The sequence below is a fragment of the Harpia harpyja genome, chromosome Z, assembly GCF_026419915.1.
Source record: "Harpia harpyja isolate bHarHar1 chromosome Z, bHarHar1 primary haplotype, whole genome shotgun sequence".
Taxonomy (NCBI): Eukaryota; Metazoa; Chordata; class Aves; order Accipitriformes; family Accipitridae; genus Harpia; species Harpia harpyja.
Window position 1 is genome coordinate 76,869,950 of NC_068969.1, and position 20,514 is coordinate 76,890,463.

Consider the following 20,514-nt stretch of genomic DNA (forward strand, 5'->3'; position numbering starts at 1 on the left):
TACATCCATAAAGAGGAGATGAAACTAAAACCAAAACACAGATGTACAATATGGGCATAAAACCAAAACACAGATGAATATTATGAGCAAGTTCATTATGTGTGTGATTTAAGGAAGCATCATTGATTTCAAAAGCTCTACCGACTTAGGAAAAGATGCATTGTGTGCATTGAACCGGAGCCAGAGAAGGTGGGGGCTTGATGTGAAATTATTTAGTGATGTTTTGTGCTCTGTGTTAGTCTGAAAGTCACAGTGAACCCTTCTGGCCTTCAAATGTAGGAATTGCAACCTTTCATGAAAGGCTAAGACTTTCAGTTGCAGAAGATGGAATTCTGATTTCCTGGCTTAAATCTCATAGTGTTCAACCACTTGAGCTAAAGGAAAAATCTGCTGTAACTGCGTAAAGTTTGACTGTGTAGTGTAAACACTCTTGAAAATACTGATTTCTTAAAGGTGCTTAAAAATTTGGAATTTTTATTGTTTTCCTGGTTCCAAAGGAAAGTGAAAAATGAAAGATTAGATGTGTTTGCAAAGACAAAGCAGTAGTGGGCAATGGGTACCAGAGCCAATATTATCCCTACTTTACCTCTTGTGTTCTGCTCAGCTTCCTTTCCTCAGTAAGCTCACTGCATTAGCACTTACCACTCATATTTCCCACCACTCTCACTATGATCTCATAAAACTGCGTATTTCAATTTTGCATAACGCAGCAATCTTCTGTCAAAGGAAATCATCAATATTGGGCATGTTGCTGTCTGCTTTGTAAAATGCAAAACAGCTGATTGTAACAACTACAGATTTAAACCACTCTCAAAACCAGACTCCTTTAATCCTTCTCTTCTTCTTAAAGACATGGCTCATTTTGCATTACAATGCCTTAAAATTATATGCACAAATCTTTTTCCTGACCTTCATCCATTTGACTTAAGTTTTCATACAGTTCTTCCCTTGCTCTTCGCAATACTGGAATAACAATAAATATGTCTCGTGTTCAGTAGCTGTGTTCCTTTCTGTAGATTTATATTTTCTGCGGCACTGTTTTTTATCACATGAAGTCTGAAATTTTATGGCTGATGGGTTCAACTCTCTAATGTGACAGTCTTTTCAATAAATAGCATTTGAGTCTTTAATAGCAGGGTACCTGATAACTATGAAAGCTTTTTTCTTTCCTTTGCCAACTTACTCCTGTGTGTCTGAAATTTTTTAACAGATCCCCTATAGCTTTTGCTATAATGATGTGTATTTCATGAAAACTAAAGGTAGATGACCAATGAGAAATTTGTATTTTACTGTGTTGCAAAAAGAATTTTGCTTTTATTGTATTTGTTTGTTTTGAAACTTTTCATAAATATTCTTACTGATAAACCCTTTTGTCCTTTATGTCACACAAGTAAACCCTTTGACCTTCATGTCACACAAATCTTTAACGACACCTGTGTTATCTATTTTGGTAGAAGAAAAAGTTTATAATTCTTTAGTTGTCCAGAAGATAGAAACTATAGAATTAGGTGGCTTAGGTAAAAAATCATTCAGCTCTGACATCAGATTTCGAATATCAAACACTCAAAAAGGTGAATTATAAGCAAAACAGTCTGAAAACTGCTTGCCTGGTAAAGCCTGAATGAACTGTTCCCAAAACAAACCAGAAAACTATTTAAAAAAACCCTGCAATACATTTTCAAATATTCAAAGCATAAAAAAAAAGGCAAAAGAAAACACAACAAGAAACAAATAGAAAGGCATTAAACTGCTTTTACTAGGCGCTCACTTAGTGGTAGTTGTCACTGTCAGCCTTTTAGGGCAGGAAGTCAGAGTCTAATGATTGCCTTTTTACCATTTTCCTGTTTGCTGGCGTAAGAAAAGGTAACACCCGTTGCTAATGATTTGCTATATGCCATTATATGAGATGTAAGATTGCTCCCAGAAAAAGATATCTATGCAGGTTTTAGGAAAATGGACATTGCCTTAATCAGCGATGCTTTCCAAAGATACTACAAACAGATGCATGAATAAGAAGTTCAGATTACCACACAACACATCTGGAGATGCCATTACTATTGCATCTGCTTACTCCAAGTGCTAGGACACATCACAGCCTTGCTGCAATGTGGCTTTGAATCTTTCCCATCTCTGAAATGTTACTGCCTTGATCAGTCAATGGGCTGTCATCTGGTGTTTACACTTGTCTTTGCTGTGGCTGTGGTGTCTCTTCTCTCTCCTGTGGCACACTGAAGTGGGGTGAACAAGTTCATTATTATGACTGCAGTTATAGTGTTCTCACTTGTCTGTTGTGAGTTTGGGTTGGACTCTGAGGAGGCTGGTTACTCCTGCAGGAATGATCAGTGGCTGTCAGACACTTCCCCAGGAGCACTGCCGACTCTCCATGGGATGCTCTGGGTGTAGTGCTGGTTCAGCTGCAGCTCTGCACTTTGTGTGCAGGCTTTGCCTTTCATACTAAAATTAATAACAAGTCTAAGTGAACTGTGTTCTCCCTTCTGTGCAACAGTGAAGGCATTTATCTAGGTTGCAAAGTTAACAAGAATTAACACCAAGTATGTGCTTCAGTGAAAACTTCTGTCCTTTCTGAGTTTTGGTGATGGTTTTTGTTCCTGCTTTTATTTGAAGCTCTGATTCTGACTCTGAGGAGGAGCCAATTACAGAGGAAGAATTGGCCAAGCTGAAAGAAGAAGTAGAAGAAAAAAAGAAACTAATCGCCACGCTACGAAACAAGCCATGGAAGATGAAAAAGAAGTTGTCTGTCCTGAAGTATGGTTTGATTTCCATAATGAATATCTGCCATCCTGCTTTGCACTTTGCACTGTTTTTCTGAACTTTCACTTTATTTCTAGACCTACTGACGCAATTGACTTCAAACCATCTCTAATCTCTCTTTCCCAGCATGTGTTTTCACAGGAAGTGGAAGTAAATGGCATTGCAGATCAGTACTTTCTTGTCTCTGTAGACCTGCAAAATCTTTCATTTTCATCAGTTAGGTTAATGTTGGTAAATTCTTCCACTGATAAGTTTAATATCTCATTCAATAAGAATGATGCAATTTCAGGAATACCTCAAGATTACTAGGGTGGGAAGAAAGGGTTTATCTTTCTATTCTTACTTTTGGAAAGAAGAAAAGATTTTTTTTTTTAACTTCTGAAGAAGCAAACTGATTGGAAACTGAGCTTGCATTTTCATTGATTTTTAGGTATGCCACATATAAAATTGCATTTTGCCCTAGCAAACCTGTTACTACATTTTCATTAAGGCTAAAAGTTAAGTTTTCATTTAGAGTTAAATTTCCACCAAGCACAGTGAACTGGGTAAACACAGAGAACTTTATTCTTTTGCCAAAACTGTTAGGCTCCTCTCTTTTGAATAACTCATTCACTGCAGTACTGCCCAAATACCAACAAAACCTATGGTCATGTTTCATTAGACACATCTAACAAAGAAAATATGGTCTCTCCTGCAGACAGTTTTTGATATGGATAGAAAACACAGACATAATGGTAGGAAAGAGCATATGAAATATGGTGTGGAAGATCTACAATTTTTTCCTTCTACAAGGTAAGGTCATTTTGGGAAGGATACGGTTGCAAAGAGGAAATGGAAGGTATATTGTGAAAGAAGGTGACATGGAAGGGGGTAAAAGAGAACAGAGGACCTAGGAGATGTAAAGTGGAAGCATTGTGAAGGTGAGGGAAATTTCAGAAAAAAATAGATGAGCAGATTAGATAATCAGATAACAATTACTTTATTTTGCATAGTCTATAATTGAAGAATCCCCATATACATAAAGTTAAAATTTGTTGTATTCTTCCTCTGAACAGAGCTTCTATTTTTATACCCAATCTTATATCCCAGCATTCCTAGCAATTTCTAGTTCCTAGGAAACTCCCTAGCCTGGTACAGCCCTGGACTATTACCCATTATTGCTCTTCCATGTGGGTGGCAATGAAGCTGCAACATGTAGTCCAAGGGCAATCAAAAGAGACTTCTGCGCCTTGGGACAGTTGGTAAGGGGATCTGGGGCACAGGCAGCTTTTTCCTCTGTCCTTCCAGTTGTGATACTTTTTACACTGCCTTCCAGGGCAGTGATACTGGAAGAAACAGACAGACTCAGCATACCAATACGTGGCTCCATGGCTGGTGTCACTGACAGAATTTTTCATTTTTCGATAACAGGATGGTCTACATGGCACAAGGCCTGCTGGTGTTAGAGGGGATTCTTCTCTTGAAGGAGGAGGAAGAGGGTCTTCCCTCATGAGGTAGCAGGGCTGCCTGATCAAGGGGAATGTACTGACAAAACCTTCTTAACTCCAGCTGCAGAAGGCATCGTGCTTGTAGGCTCTCATCCTGCTGGGGGACTTCAATCACCCTGACAACTGCTGGAAAAGTAGCATGGAGTGCTGTAGGCAATCCAGGAGACTCCTGGTGTGCATTGAGGATAATTTCTTAGGCCACATGTCGTGGTTTCAGCCCAGCCGGTAACAAAGGACCACGCAGCTGCTCGCTCACTCCTCCCGCCCCCCTCTGGTGGGATAGGGAGGAGACGGAGAAGAGAAAAAAAAAAAAACCTGGAACCTCGAGGGTTGAGATAAGGGCAGTTTACTGGGACAACACAAAAAAAGGTTACAACAACAACAACGGTACTAATGAAAGAATATACAAAAAGAGTGATGCACAGTGCAACTACTCACCACCTGGAACCCGACGCTCCGCCACCGAAAGTCGAGAGCCCTCCCCCCGGCCCGCTCCCCATTTATATACTGAGCATGATGTGACATGGTATGGAATAGCTCCTTGGCTAGTTCAGGTCGGCTGCCCCGGCTATGCCCCCCCACCTCCCAGGTTCCTGTAAAAATTAACTCTATCCCAGCTGAACCCAGGACATTATCCACCCTTTATTCTATACCATCTACATCATGCCCAGATCCTACATTTTCCAATCAACTACTACCACTTTCCTTGTCTTATATATATATATGGAATGGACACTCCCCCCCCGCCCCTCCCCCCCCCCCCCCCCAAATAGTATTCCCTTAGTCGATGGGTTATCCCTCCAACATGTCCATCAATTTTATTTAGTCCATGACTTTGGGGCTCCATCTGTTGTAACAGTTCTTGAGGATAAGAGAGATGGTGTGAGGTGTTAGGTTGTTGTATGCTGCCTCTGGAACTTGTGGCCCGTACATTTGGTGCAACCCACACCCTTGGCCTGCAGGTTGAAGAGGTTGATCCTGAGGAAATTGCTGGGCACCAGTTCAAGTTCTATCACTGTTGTACTTGGCTCAGTTTCAAAGTCCATCCTTCAGTCATTTGGGTAATTCTTACAGTAATACCCTTGATATGGCATATAGACACTATAGATACAATGACATACATTGGCAGGTTATTTAGCAGTTAAATATCATACAGCCTAATTCACTGGCTATTCTCTCCCAAAATCAAATCTCCCTGAGGTACACATCGAAATTCCCCATCCTTCTGCATCACCCACCAGGTGTACCCAGGTCCCAGAGCAAAAACAACCCCTTGGATGGGTTTGTCTCTGCTTGAGGGGGGACTAACCCAGACCGTCTTTCCTAACATACTCCTCAGGCACACTACAGGGACTTTATCCCCTTCTACAGTATGTGGAAGTCTTGGTTGGGCGGGGCCAGCCCGATTGGCAGATCCTCTAGTATTAACTAACCAGGTGGCTTTTGTTAAATGTGTATCCCAATGTTTGAAAGTTCCACCCCCCATTGCTCTCAATGTAGTTTTCAGCAGTCCATTGTATCGTTCGATTTTTCCGGAGGCTGGTGTGTGATAAGGGATGTGATATACCCACTCAATGCCATGTTCTTTGGCCCAGGTGTCTATGAGGTTGTTTCGGAAGTGAGTCCCGTTGTCCGACTCGATTCTTTCTGGGGTGCCGTGTCACCATAAAACTTTCTCTTCAAGGCCCAGGACAGTGTTCTGGGCAGTGGCGTGGGATACAGGATATGTTACCAGCCATCCAGTGGTTGCTTCCACCATTGTAAGCACATGGCACTTGCCTTGGCGAGTTTGTGGGAGTATGATATAGTCAATCTGCCAGGCCTCCCACTGTTTATATTTCAGCCATCGCCCTCCATGCGACACAGGTTTTAGCTGCTTGGCTTGCTTAATTGCAGCATGTTTCACATTCATGGATAACCTGTGCGATAGTGTCCATGGTCAAGTCCACCCCTCGATCACGAGCCCATCTATATGTTGCATCTCTTCCCTGATGGCCCGAGGTATCACGGGCCCACTGAGCCATAAACAGCTCACCCTTATGTTGCCAGTCCAGGTCCACCTGAGCCACTGCAATCTTGGCAGCCTGATCTGCCTGCTGGTTGTTTTGATGTTCTTCAGTGGCCCGACTCTTGGGTACATGAGCATCTACGTGACGTACTTTTACCACTAGCTTCTCTATCCGAACAGCAATATCTTGCCACAGTGCGGCCGCTCAGATGGGTTTACCTCTGCGCTGCCAGTTGCTCTTCTTCCACTGCTGTAGCCACCCCCACAGGGCATTTGCCACCATCCATGAGTCAGTATAGAGACAGAGCACTGGCCACTTCTCTCTTTCAGCCATGTCAAACGCTAGCTGGATGGCTTTCACCTCTGCAAACTGACTCGATTCACCTTCTCCTTCAGCAGTTTCTGCAACTAGTCGTGTAGGACTCCATACGGCAGCTTTCCACCTCTGATGCTTTCCCACAATGCGACAGGACCCATCAGTGAACAGGGCATATTGTCTCTCATTTTCTGGCAGTTTATTATACAGCGGGGCCTCTTCAGCCCGTGTCACCTCCTCCTCTGGCAACATTCCAAAATCTTTGCCTTCTGGCCAGTCCATGATCACTTCCACAATTCCTGGGCAACTGGGGTTTCCTATGCGAGCTCGTTGTGTGATCAGTGCGGCCCACTTACTCCACATGGCATCAGTTGCATGATGTGTAGAGGAGACTTTCCCTTTGAACATCCAGCCCAGCACTGGCAGTCGGGGTGCTAAAAGGAGCTGTGCTTCAGTACCAACCACTTCTGAGGCAGCTCGAACTCCTTCATATGCTGCCAATATCTCTTTTTCAGTTGGAGTATAGCGAGCCTCGGATCCTCAATATCCCCGACTCCAAAACCCCAGGGGTCAGCCTCGGGTCCCCCCAGGTGCTTTCTGCCAGAGGCTCCAGGTAGGGCCATTCTCCCCAGCTGCAGTATAGAGCACATTTTTAACATCTTGAGCTGCCCGGACTGGCCCAAGAGCTACTGCATGAACAATCTCCCGTTTAATTTGTTCAAAGGCTTGTCATTGCTCAGGCCCCCATTTAAAATCGTTCTTCTTCCGGGTAACTTGGTAGAGAGGACTTACAATTTGACTGTAATTTGGAATATGCATTCTCCAAAAGCCCACAACACCTAAGAAAGCCTGTGTTTCCTTTTTATTAGTCGGTGGGGACATAGCTGCTATTTTGTTGATCACATTCATAGGGATCTGACGACGCCCGTCTTGCCATTTTACTCCTAAGAACTGGATCTCCTGTGCAGGTCCCTTGACCTTACTTTCTTTTATGGCAAAACCAGCCTTCAAAAGGATTTGGATTATTTTCTTCCCTTTCTCAAAGACTTCTTCTGCCGTGTTGCCCCATACGATGATGTCATCAATGTATTGCAGGTGTTCCGGAGCTTCACCTTTTTCCAGTGCAGTCTGGATTAGTCCATGGCAAATGGTGGGGCTGTGTTTCCACCCCTGGGGCAATCGATTCCAGGTGTACTGGACGCCCCTCCAAGTGAAAGCAAACTGTGGCCTGCACTCCGCTGCCAAAGGAATGGAGAAAAATGCATTAGCAATGTCAGTTGTGGCATACCACTTAGCTGCCTTTGATTCCAGTTCATATTGAAGCTCTAACATATCTGGCACAGCAGCGCTCAGCGGTGGCGTGACTTCATTCAGCCCACGATAATCTACTGTTAGTCTCCATTCCCCATTAGATTTCCGCACGGGCCATATGGGACTATTAAAGGGTGAGTGAGTCTTGCTGATCACTCCTTGGCTCTCCAATTGGCAAATCAGCTTATGGATGGGGATCAGGGAGTCTCGGTTGGTGCGATATTGCCGCCGGTGCACCGTCGTGGTAGCAATTGGCACCTGTTGTTCTTCAACCTTCAGCAACCCCACAACCGAAGGGTCTTGAGAGAGACCAGGCAGGGTAGACAGCTGTTCAATCTCCTCCGTCTCCAATGCAGCTATACCAAAGGCCCAACGGTACCCTTTTGGGTCCTTGAAATACCCCCTCCTGAGATAATCTATACCAAGGATGCACGGGGCCTCTGGGCCAGTTGCAATGGGGTGTTTATGCCACTCATTCCTGGTTAGACTCATTTTAGCTTCCAATACGGTTAGCTCTTGGGATCCCCCTGTCACACCAGAGATACAGATGGGTTCTGCCCCTTTATAACTTGATGGCATTAGGGTACATTGTGCACCAGTGTCCACTAGAGCCTTATATTCCTGCGGGTCTGATGTGCCAGGCCATCGAATCCACACTGTCCAGTAGACTCAGTTGTCCCTCTCCTCCACCTGGCTGGAGGCAGGGCCCCTCTAATCCTGGTTAGAATATCCGTTACTCACTTTTCGCACACGTGAATCAGAAGTCCCTTCAAGAGGATCAGAAATGGGATCAGCCCATCTACTGCGTCTGGGGGACTGCTCACGGGAAACTGGAGCAGCAGCTTTCCAAGAAGAATCCTCTTTTCTGGTTGCTTTTTCTTGCAGCTCCTGTACCCGTGCATCCAGGACTGAGGTAGGTTTTCCATCCCACTTCCTCATGTCCTCTCCATGGTCACGCAGGTAAAACCACAGGTTAGCCCGTCGTGTGTACTTTCTCTCTCCTCTCTCTTGGGCAGAGGAGTGCTTACTCCCAATAGCTGTGATGCAGGCCTGTACAGGTGGGGAGGAGGACATATCCACTTTGAATTGCTGGAACTCTCGGGACAATTCCTCTACAGCCGAGACACAGGCCCGTAGGGAGGAAGAGAGACTTCCTTCGTATTGCCGGAGTTGGACAGCCAATTCATCCACCGTTTGTCCATAGCCTTCTTTCCAGGACATGACTGCCAATGAGTTGGCATAGTTTGGTGGTGCACTTCGTAGAAACTTCCGCCACATCGGTTGTGTGCATTGGACTTCATCTGGATCTGTGGGTGACCGCGCATTTTCTGGATCATTATAAATCACCTCCAGCACGGCTAATTCCCTCAGGTACTGGATACCTCTCTCCATGGTGGTCCACTTGCCTTGGTGACATGTAACTTCATCCTTGAAGGGGTATCTTTGCTTTACACCTAACAGAAGTCGCGTCCAGAGGCTGAGGACTTGCGTTTTTCTCCCAATCGCCTTGTCGATGCCCCCTTCCCTAGACAGAGATCCCAACTGCTTGGCTTCCTTACCCTCTAATTCCACACTACTAGCCCCATTATCCCAGCATCGGAGCAGCCAGGTAACAATGTGCTCACCTGGGTGGCGGCTAAAATCTTTTTGCATGTCATGCAACTCACTCAGGGATAGAGATCGGGTAATTATTTCAGGTTCTGCCTCTTCCTCCTGTTCTCGCGATGACCCTGGTTCATCTTCATCTCTCACTAAGGGAACTGATTTCTTTGTGTGTTTCTTTTTCTGTACAGGGGCGACTGATACTGGCACAGGTTGGTTCTCTGGTTTAGCTGCAGTATCTGTCACTGGGGTTGGGGTAGCCACACTGCCTGTTGCTGGGGTAGGGGTAGCCACACTGTCTGTTGCCGGGGTTGAGGTAGCCACGGTGCCAGTTGTCAGGGTTTGGGTAGCCACGGTGCCAGTTGTCGGGGTTTGGGTAGCCACGGTGCCAGTTGTCGGGGTTGGGGTAGCCACGGTGCCTGTTGTTGGGGTTGGGGTAGTCATGGTGCCTGTTGTCGGGGTTGGGGTAGTCACGGTGCCTGTTGTCCTGTTTTCCATCTTTTCCCCCTTTTCCCCCTGAGGGTGCTGCCTAGTATCAAGCAGTGTTTGGTAGATACTGGCCAGGCCCAGCACGGTGCAGTGACTTGTACGTCTTTGGGATAGCCACAGCATTTTTCTTTCAAATATTCTACCACTTCATGAGGGTTCTGTAGTTGTTTAGGAGTGAACTTCCAAGCCACTGGAGGTGAGAAGTTCTCTAGATACCTGCCCATATCCTCCCACATGCCGTGCCACCCATGAATATCCAGCTTTGGGGCAGATCTCTGGGTGGTACTCTTAAGGAGCCTTTTTGTAGCCCTAAACAAGACCTGAAACATATTCAGGAGGCATAGCACTAACAACACACTGGCTTGCGCATCCCAAGGATATTCAAAATTCTCAAAAGCTGTTGTAATTAGTCGGAAGGAGAGAAGGGAGGCGAACGGACGGGGGAAAGTATCCCCCCCTAACTTCCCCATGGATTGAGTGTAATTACCAATAAAATCCGATAGAAGGTGCCCGAAGTATGGAAGGGATATCACTGCCTCATACAGATACCAGCTTAACCTCATGACCAGTGATGTAATCATTTCACAAGTCGACATTACCCAGTACAGCAAAATGATAATCCCAATCACTCTCCCAGAGGTGAGAAACGTAACTACAGGCAATACCTAGAGCATATAAGAACTTACAAAATGCCACCATGTAAACAAATGAATCAACATTGTGACTAACATCTATTTATCTAATATAAGAAATGCGTATGACAAATTTGTTTCAACACGCTCTGGCCAGACCTGTCGTTATCTCAACACTTCCTGCCCCACGTTGGGCGCCAAAAAGGAGTGTCGTGGTTTCAGCCCAGCTGGTAACAAAGGACCACGCAGCTGCTCGCTCACTCCTCCCGCCCCCCTCTGGTGGGATAGGGAGGAGACGGAGGAGAGAAAAGAAAAAAAAAACCTGGAACCTCGAGGGTTGAGATAAGGGCAGTTTACTGGGACAACACAAAAAAAGGTTACAACAACAACAACGGTACTAATGAAAGAATATACAAAAAGAGTGATGCACAGTGCAACTGCTCACCACCCGGAACCCGACGCTCCGCCACCGAAAGTCCCGAGCCCTCCCCCCGGCCCGCTCCCCATTTATATACTGAGCATGATGTGACATGGTATGGAATAGCTCCTTGGCTAGTTCAGGTCGGCTGCCCCGGCTATGCCCCCCCACCTCCCAGGTTCCTGTAAAAATTAAGTCTATCCCAGCTGAACCCAGGACACCACATCTTAGGGACAGGCCTAAGGACCAGAGGGGATGTGATACTGGACCTGTTGGACACCAACGCAAGTGAGCTAACCAGAGACGTCAAGATTGGAGGCAGCCTGGGTGGCAATGATCATGCACTGCTGGAATTTCTAGTCCTGAGGGATATGGGACAGGCAAAGAATAAAGTCAGGACCCTGAATTTTAGGAAAGCAAAATTCCAGTTGTTCAAGGAGTTAGTCAATGGGACCCCCTGGGAAATTGCACTCAGGGACACAGAAGAACAGAGCTGGAAGATCTAAGGATGCTTTCCATAGAACGCAAAAGCTCTTGATCCCCATGTGTAAGAAATCAGGAAAGGACAGTAAGAGACTGGCATGGATGAGTCAAGGCCTGCTGGTCAAACTAAAGAGCAAGAGGGAAATGCACAGACAGGCAGTCGAAGCAGGGAGAGGTATCCCAGGAAGAGTATAGGGACATACATGTGTAGGGATGGGGTCAGAAAGACCAAGGGCCAGCTGCAGCTGAACTTGGCAAGGGATGCAAAGAATAATAAGAAGGGTTTCTATAGGTATGTCAGCCAGAAAAGGAAGATCAAAGAAAGTGTACCCTCAATGAACACGACTGGCACATTGGTAACAAGAGACAAGGAGAAGGCTAAGATACTCAACAACATTTTTACCTCAGTCTTCACTGGGAACCTCTCTTCCCACACTTCTCAAGTGGGTGGACCTCAAGACAGGGACTGGGGGAGCAAAGTCCCTCCCACTGCAAGAGAAGATCACGTTCATGACCACCTGATGAACCTGAAGATATGTAAGTCTATGGGACCTGAGGAGATGCATCCCAGAGTCCTGAGGGAATTGGCTGATGTAGTTGCCAAACCACTCTCCACGATATTTGAAAAGTCATGGCAGTCAAGTGAAGTCTCTGGTGACTGGAAAAAGGGAAACATTGCACCCATTTTTAAAAAGGGTAGAAAGGAGGACCATGGGAACTATTGCCCTGTCAACCTCACCTCTGTGCCTGCGAAGATCAGAGAACAGATCCTCCTAGAAGCTATGTTAAGACACATGGAAGAGAGGGAGGTGATTCAAGACAGCCAGCATGGCTTCACCAAGGGCAAGTCTTGCCTGACCAGCCTAGTGGCCTTCTATGTTGGGGTGACTACATCAGTGGACAAAGGAAGAGCTAAGGATGTTATCTAGCTGGACTTTTGTAAGGCCTTTGCCATGGTCCCCTGCAACATCATCCTCTCTAAATTGGAGAGGTATAGATTTGATGGATGGACTATTTGGTGGGTAAGGAATTGGCTGTATGGTCATATCCAGAGAGTTAGTGGTCGATGGCTCAATGTCTGTAGGGATATGAGTGATGAGTGGTCTCTTTCAGGAGTTTGTACTGGGACCAGTACTGTTTAATATCTTCATCAATGACACAGACAGTGGGATCGAGTGCACCCTCAGCAAATTTGCAGATGACACCAAGCTGAGTGGTGCGGTTGACATGCTTGAGTGACGGGATGCCATTCAGAGGGACCTGGACAAGCTTGAGAAGTGGGCCCGTGTGAACCTCATGAGGTTCTACAAGGCCAAGTGCAAGGTCCTGCACCTGGGTTGGGGTAACCCCCAGTATCAATACAGGCTGGGGGATGAAGGACTTGAGAACAGCCCTGCAGAGAAGGACTTGTGGGTACTGGTGGATGAAAAACTGGACATGAGCTGGCAATGTACGCTCACAGCCCAGAAAGCCAACCATATCCTGGGCTGCATCAAAAGAAGTGTGGCCAGCAGGTCAAGGGAGGTCATTCTGCTCCGCTACTCAGCTCTGGTGAAAGCCCACCTGGAGTACTGCATCCATCTCTGGAGTCCTCAGCACAGGAAACACATGGACCTGTTGGAACAGGTCCAGAGGAGGGCCACAAAAATGATCAGAGGGCGGGAACACCTCTGCTTAAGGAAAGGCTGAGAGAGTTAGGGTTGTTCAGCCTGGAGAAGAAAAGGCTCTGGGGAGACCTTATTGCAGCCTTTCAATACTTAAAGGGGGCTTATAAGAAAGATGGGGACAAACTTTTTAGTAGGGACTGTAGCAATAGGACAAGTGGAAATGGTTCTGAACTAAAAGAAGGTAGATTCAGAGTAGGTACAAGGAATAAATTTTTTATGGTGAGGGTGGTGAGGCACAGGAACAGGTTGCCCAGAGAGGTTGTAGATGTCCCATCCCTGGAAACATTCAAGGTCAGGTTGGATGGGGCTCTGAGCAACCTGATCTAGTTGAAGATGTCCCTGCTCATTGGAAGGGGGTTGGACTAGATGACATTTAAAGGTCTTTCCCAGCCCAAACCATTCTGATTTGATGATTAACATCAGCTGCTTCTCTCAGTCTGCTTATATGACATTGTAAAAAAGATGTGTTTCAGGACAACTGGCAAATGTATTTGCAGTGAGGGTAAATGATTAACTACAAATAGAAGCCTCTAAATCAGATGTGTAACTTTTTGCATGATATGTTTTAGCTCAGCCACTAGTTGTGGGTTTGAATCAGGAGCCCCTCAACGAACATCTGTAGCCTCTGTCATCCTTTCCATGTCAGAGGGAGTGGGAACACCAATCCTTTCCAGCCTTAAAAATCTATGTTACTATGAAATGTTTGTAATTGGATGAGTGCTTCTAGTCATCCTCAGTGAATGCTAAATTTCTGCACTTTTTTTAATCTTTGAGGTGGGTTTTCTCAATTAAGCCAATAATGAGTTTTCAAAATCCCACCCTTGTTAGCTGCCTTTTTATCTTAACAATTTCTTTTTTTAATATTCAGGGTGAGGTGGTCCTTGTACATTCAGCATGGGCAGCAATTCTACCTAAAAGTTCATTAGTTTATCAATTTTCAACATTAGTTTATCAACAATCTAGACTGGAAGACTAGACATGCATTCAATTTTATTTGCCAACATCAGAAGGTTTATTTTAGCAAAAGATATGCAACTATGTGCTCTTATGGCAGTTTGCAACAATGTTTTTTTTTATATGCTTTGCTACAGCTCTCGAAGTAGGCTTGGAAGCATGTTATCAGTTTATTTGCCCTAGAAAATTGTGTATTCCAACACCAAATGACAGTTCTTCAGATCAGCTTATTTATTTTGAATCTACCTTTATTAACTGAAGAATTAAGTTTATTACTATGTTTCTCTGTCAAAAAAGATTTAAAAAGTAGTTACTTTTTATTCCAGGCAATCCTATTCAGATTTTCACAGTTCTCTGCAGAGTTGTGCATATCTCATCAGACAAAACACATAAACCCAGCAAACAGCTGGAATAAAAAATAAAAGCTAAAAACTAAAACCTAATCTTTGGTCACATTTTTAAATGTGTGTGCTGAGAATTAGGCACTTAAATCCATGTTTAGCATCTTAGGTGAAAATGATGGAATTTGGAAGCACTCAGTACCTTTGAAAAAATCAAACCCAATAGTTTACACTCCAAAATACAGTCATAGACTGTTTTCTAGAGTCCTGTTTTTGTAATTGGCTCTTTGAAGCCTAAATTCAACTGAGTTGTATTGGAAGATCTGGTGTTATTATGCTGCTTAAAATAAGAAATAATATCTTATCAATGGATGCTTTATTATGATTGTAGTTATAACAATACAGAAGTGTCTATATCAGCACATTTTAGAGTATCTATGTATTTGTTTTGTATTTTAGCAAGTCATTTAAAATTTATACCAGAATCATTAATCTGATAGATTGGCATTATTCTTGTATATGTGGAAAATGGACACACACTGGCTTTAAGTGCCTTAAACTTGTAAATCAATAATGTGACTTTTGAATGCCCTTGTATTAGCATATCTTGCTGTCAAAACTTCTGGTCAACAGTTACTATTAGCGAGTATTTTCCTATGTCATCTGCTTCTTCCCCTGTGCAGATTTGAGAGTATTATGGAATGTGTGGGGGAAAAAAAAGGCTATCTTCTTAGAGGTAGAAGAAGATATTTCCTTATTCTTTGTTGCACAACACCCTCGCTTTGATAATTCAAAACCAGTTTCTCCTGAGGGAGTGTTGTTTCATAGCTTAAAAAGTATAAGGTCGGAACGATGATTTCTGCTTAGCTCTAGTGACTACTTTGTAAAATAGTTAATCTTCTCCATTCTTTTTGTTCTGAAAATGCATGAATGAACAATAACTTTAAAACACAGATGCAGAACTAGTTGCTCTGTAGAAAATGCCTTCTGTCAAAACCTGGCTGAGATACTCATTGCTGAAATAGCATTCTTAATAGAGCTGCACTGGTAAATTAGATCAGCTCTAATTTCTAATTTACGTTGCTGTGTCTGGAAAGATGCATTTCAAACAGACCCTGATTATTATCTGAAGAACCATGACTAAGGATACTGCCCTGCTGCAGAGTGTCCATCTGCAGTTTGAAGTTGAATTGTACCGGCATTGACAGACTCTAACCTCACCTTGAGACTTCATGGTCAGATCTTTACAGGTCTGGAGATGTGAAAAAAGTGAGGAAGAAGCACGGAGGGGAATGAACAGATGTTATGCAGGAAAGGGCACCACCACTCTCTTAGGCCCTAAGCAATAGACATGTTAGGCTGCAGATTGAGGACACAGTGGTCTGTGCTGTTGAGAGCATGGCTGTGGCTGGAGACCAGACTTTTTCTCATTTCCAAGACAAATATTCTCCTTCAGAAGTTTTCTTGTTTTTGTTTTTTTTTTTTTTTTTTCCGTTTTCTTTCCACTGGTTTACATTCTTTGTGAGTACTTTTGTTTTGCCTTTTCTATGGGAGACAATAATTTGTGCACATTTCCTCTTGACACTGCCTACTCAGGCCAGCACAAAATTACTTGAAGAGCCATCAGATGATAACGACCATCAATCATTACTTACAAGAGTGAGATTTAGAGAGGGGGGTAAACTATTGAAAAGATTTTTGGATTAGAAAAAGGAACAAAATAAAATAAACCCTCATGGGCCATAGCTTCAGCTGTTGCAAATTGGAAAATGTCCAGGGAAAGCTATTCCAATTTACCTCTGAGGGTCTGATTTTGGGGACTTGCATCCCTACCTGTGTATTCTCCTGGTTGGGTTTTGCAGAGTTATGAAGGAAAGGGGAAGCTTTAAAAGCTGTGCTACTGTGTTTGGCTCTGGTATACTAATCTCACTCCCCTTGTTAGTGCACATAACACTTCAGATAGCCAAAGTTTTGTGCTATAAAATAGCAAAGGCTTTTAACAGCTAGGTAGTTTATATCCACTAGCAAAGCTTATTATGGTACCATATAATCAGAGAATTGAACACAAGAATCCAGAAATGTGCCAACAGTGGTCTCACTTTCAAGCTGTACCACAAGCCAGTTAGCAAACTATCAAAACAAGTGAAATGACAATATTTAAAAAAAAAAAAAAGGCAGTCAAATGTCAAGCTTAGGCTTTTTAAAGGACTTCCAATTAAATACAGACCATAAAGAGAGCCATGACAAACTTTTTGGTTTTTCTAAGAAAAACAGAGCGGAACAGACACCTCTTCATCTGCCAGGGACAGAATATAATGTGGTGATTTTCCAGTATTTTTTTAGCATCATTTGTTCTATTACAGGACTTAGATCATCCATCAAGACAGATGAATTGGAAACAGAATATTTTATAACTATACAAAACCCAAAGATACATAAGGTGCCTGTGTGAGATGGTGGAAATTTTTCAACTTTGGATGTGCTCTTTGTACACCAGTGAATCAGTATTTCACCTCTCTTACTGTGCACATACTGGCAGTCCTGGAAGCCAGCCTGGATGTCCTGGAAGCCAGCTGGGTATTAAATAACACTATAATTTGCCCATTATTACCGCTGAACTGCTTTTCAAGTGAACTGTGCCTGACAAGAGTTGTTTTGCAGTCAGATTTTAGCCAATCTTTTTAAGACTTGGAGAAGTCCTGGGTGATTAATATTAATACGACATTTCTTTTTAATGAGTTTTTAGATCTTAGAGACTGAAACCTTCCTGAACTGTTACTGAAAAATGTGAACAGTGCACTTGAATCCTATTCATTAGCAACAACCTCTGAGAGCTGTAATTCATCCTCTCTCTGCAACACTGAAGTGGCTGAAGTACTGTACACCTAGCACTTTGGAAGCTGTAACTCCACACCTAGTATTAATAATGAACTCAGGCTTCTCTGGGACAATAATGCCCAACCCCATGCAACATTTATTAGTTCCTTGTGTCTGTAATTCAATTAATAATGTTTCTCTGAAGCTTCTTTAAATTCACAGTTGGCTAACGGGGCACACTTTGGCCTGTCTTGTGATATAGATAATTTACCTATAACACATGATACCAGTGATTACAAAGCTCAGTTTTGTCGCTCTGTGTTGTTTTTGACACATCCTCATGTTAGTGAAGTTGCATTACTTCCAAGTAGGCGTGCATGTGTAGGTATGTGGTTTTGGTTGTTGTTGTGGTTTCTAAAACAGTTCTATGGGTTTAGGACTACTTTCTACTGCTTGATCATTCTTCCTGTCCCTATGTTTTATTTTTGGCACAAAAGAGATGGAGGGTAGGACAAAGTGTGGCAAAAATCTTCAGGGATGTGCAAATAGAGGTCTTTCAGCAAGACAGTTTAGACATAAAGGTAGAAACCTAAATTAAGTAACATATTGGATTATATTTAACAAGAAAGAGCATGTGTCACAGACATGGAAATGACATTGCTAGCCTGTTCCCTGACTGAATGGTGCCAAGTCATGGCTGAACTTTTAAACCCAGGAAGCTAAAATAGAAGTCAAGGAAAGGTCTCCCTAACCTACAAATTGCAGAGGTCAGGAGTAACCCAGTGGGACTAACCTGCTGCAGAGCTGCTGAGGGAAGAAAAGCTGAGGGAGAGAAGGAAAACATGTTCTGTTTGACAGCTCCAGCATAGTCTGGTAGTTAAGGTTTCTGTATTACTTCCTTGCACGTAACTGCACACATGTTTCTGCCTCATTACCCACAGGCACTCTTTCAAGTTCTGCTTCTGCAGTTAATTTGCTTTTCAGATATTTCATTAAAACTCTGGTGGGAATTTTGCATAGATCAAGTTGTTACTGAGGTTTGCATTTAAATACCAACTAAGTAAGATCTTTAAGTCATGCAAATATTCATGGATGCAGCTAACAGATAGGCTGCTGTGGGGCACTTAATAACTCCTCTGTATATTTGCATGTGGTGGGGTTCCCTTGTAAGACTTAGTGTCTCTAAATGAATGGTATGAAAATGCTACTTAGAATGTTATTGGTAAAATCCACCACACACCAAAAGGTAAGAAATGCTTGTAGAACGTCAAAGGTAACTTGATTTCATGAATTCCAAGAGTGGAAGAAAGCTTTCACTCTTTTCTTTCACAAAAAAATTTCTTTTTTTTAAGAAAAGAATTTCATTTCTTTCAACTACATAATAATCATAGAATCATTTAGGTTGGAAAAGACCCCAAGATAATCAAGTCAAACCATTAACCTAACACTGCCAAGTCCACCACTAAACCATGTCCCTAAGCACCACATCTACAGGTCTTTTAAATACCTCCAGAGATGATCACTCGACCACTTCCCTGGGCAGCCTGTTCCAATGCTTGACAACCCTTTCAGTAAAGAAATTTTTCCTAATATCCAATCTAAACCTCCCCTGGTGCAACTTGAGGCCATTTCGTCTCGTCCTATCTCCAGCCACCTGACAGAAGAGACCAGCACCCACCTAGCTACAACCTCCTTTCAGAGAGCGATAAGGTCTCCCCTCAGCCTCCTTTCCTCTAGACTAAACAGCCTCAGCTCCCTCAGCTGCTCCTCATAAGACTTGTGCTCCAGACCCCTCACCAGCTTGGTTGCCCTCCTCTGAACACGCTCCAGCACCTCAGTGTCTTTCCTGTAGTGAGGGGCCCAAAACTGAACACAGTACTCGAGGTGCGGCCTCACCAGTGCCGAGTACAGGGGAACAATCACTTCCCTGCTCCTGCTGGCCACACTGTTTCTGATACAGGCCAGGATGCTGTTGGCCTTCTTGGCCACCTGGGCACACTGCTGGCTCATATTCAGCCGGCTGTCGACCAATACCCTCAGGTCCTTTTCCACCAGGCAGCTTTCCAGCCACTCTTCCCCAAGCCTGTAGCGCTGCATGGGGTTATTGTGACCCAAGTGCAGGACCTGGCACTTGGAGTTGTTAAACCTTATACAATTGGCCTTGGCTCATCGATCCAGCCTGTCTGGATCCCTCTGTAAAGCCTTCCCACCCTCGAGCAGATCAACACTCCCTCCCAACTTGGTGTCATCTGCAAACTTACTGAGGGTGCACTTGATACCCTCATCCGGATCATTGATAAAGATATTAAACAGAACTGGCCCCAATACTGAGGCCTGGGGAACACCACTTGTGACTGGTTGCCAACTGGATTTAACTCCATTCACCACAACTCTTATTAACTATGTGACGATTATTGACTATGCCACGATTTTGGCTGTTACTTCACAAGAATGGGAAATATTAATAGGCACAGTTTTTAATGCATGTTTGAAACACCTTCTTGTTATGGTCAGTGTGAAATATGCATTAATGCCAAAAGTCCTATTAATTCCAAAAATCACAGTATATTGTAACTAGACTAGAATGCAAATACAGTATAAATGGAAAATGAAAATAATATTGTTAAGTCCACCATTTGGACTTAGTTGATTTTTTTCAAGATTTATACAACAAAATTTTAAGTACAGGAAAGCAATATATAAAAAATCAACAGAGTTACTTCATACATCTTTCATGAAACACGAAAGTAGCTTCACGAATATTGTGCATGCATGGATCCAACTGTTTTTTTGCTCTGGTCTTGCATGTGTAACTCAGTTGACTGCATGTGTAACCACCCAGTAAGAAGTTTAACTGGTATCAGATTATTGTCTGGTTTGTTTGTGCTGCAATGATGAACTTAGACCAATGCAGGCCAACGGAGTGAAAATCTGAGAAAAACAGATTATAAAGCAGTAACATTTAGGGGTGATTTATAACAGTTCTGTAACCAGCACACACTGGAGTGGGGCAGTGTTGGGGAAGAAGGGATGAAGGCAGAAAGGAAACCTCAGCCACTGGCAAAGTAAGAAACAGGGAGGCATTCAGGAGAGTCAGCAGTGTTAAACCTGCAGATCCCAATCACCAGCTTCGAAAAGCAATGTTTTGGTTTGTCCTGGAGAAAAAACTTAAATACTGCTAACACTGTAACTTGAAAGATTACTTGACGGAGAGTCC

General features: G+C 43.6%; 1 protein-coding gene across 1 annotated transcript in view; it reads left to right on the top strand.

Annotated features, from left to right (window-relative positions):
- TMC1 (transmembrane channel like 1) overlaps window positions 1-20,514 on the top strand; it is an 85,032-nt gene that overhangs the window by 17,225 nt on the left and 47,293 nt on the right. Inside the window, exon 5 of the mRNA XM_052777179.1 lies at window positions 2,626-2,766. Within this exon, the coding sequence (XP_052633139.1) occupies window positions 2,626-2,766 (141 nt within the window). The remainder of the gene's footprint in view (window positions 1-2,625; window positions 2,767-20,514) is intronic.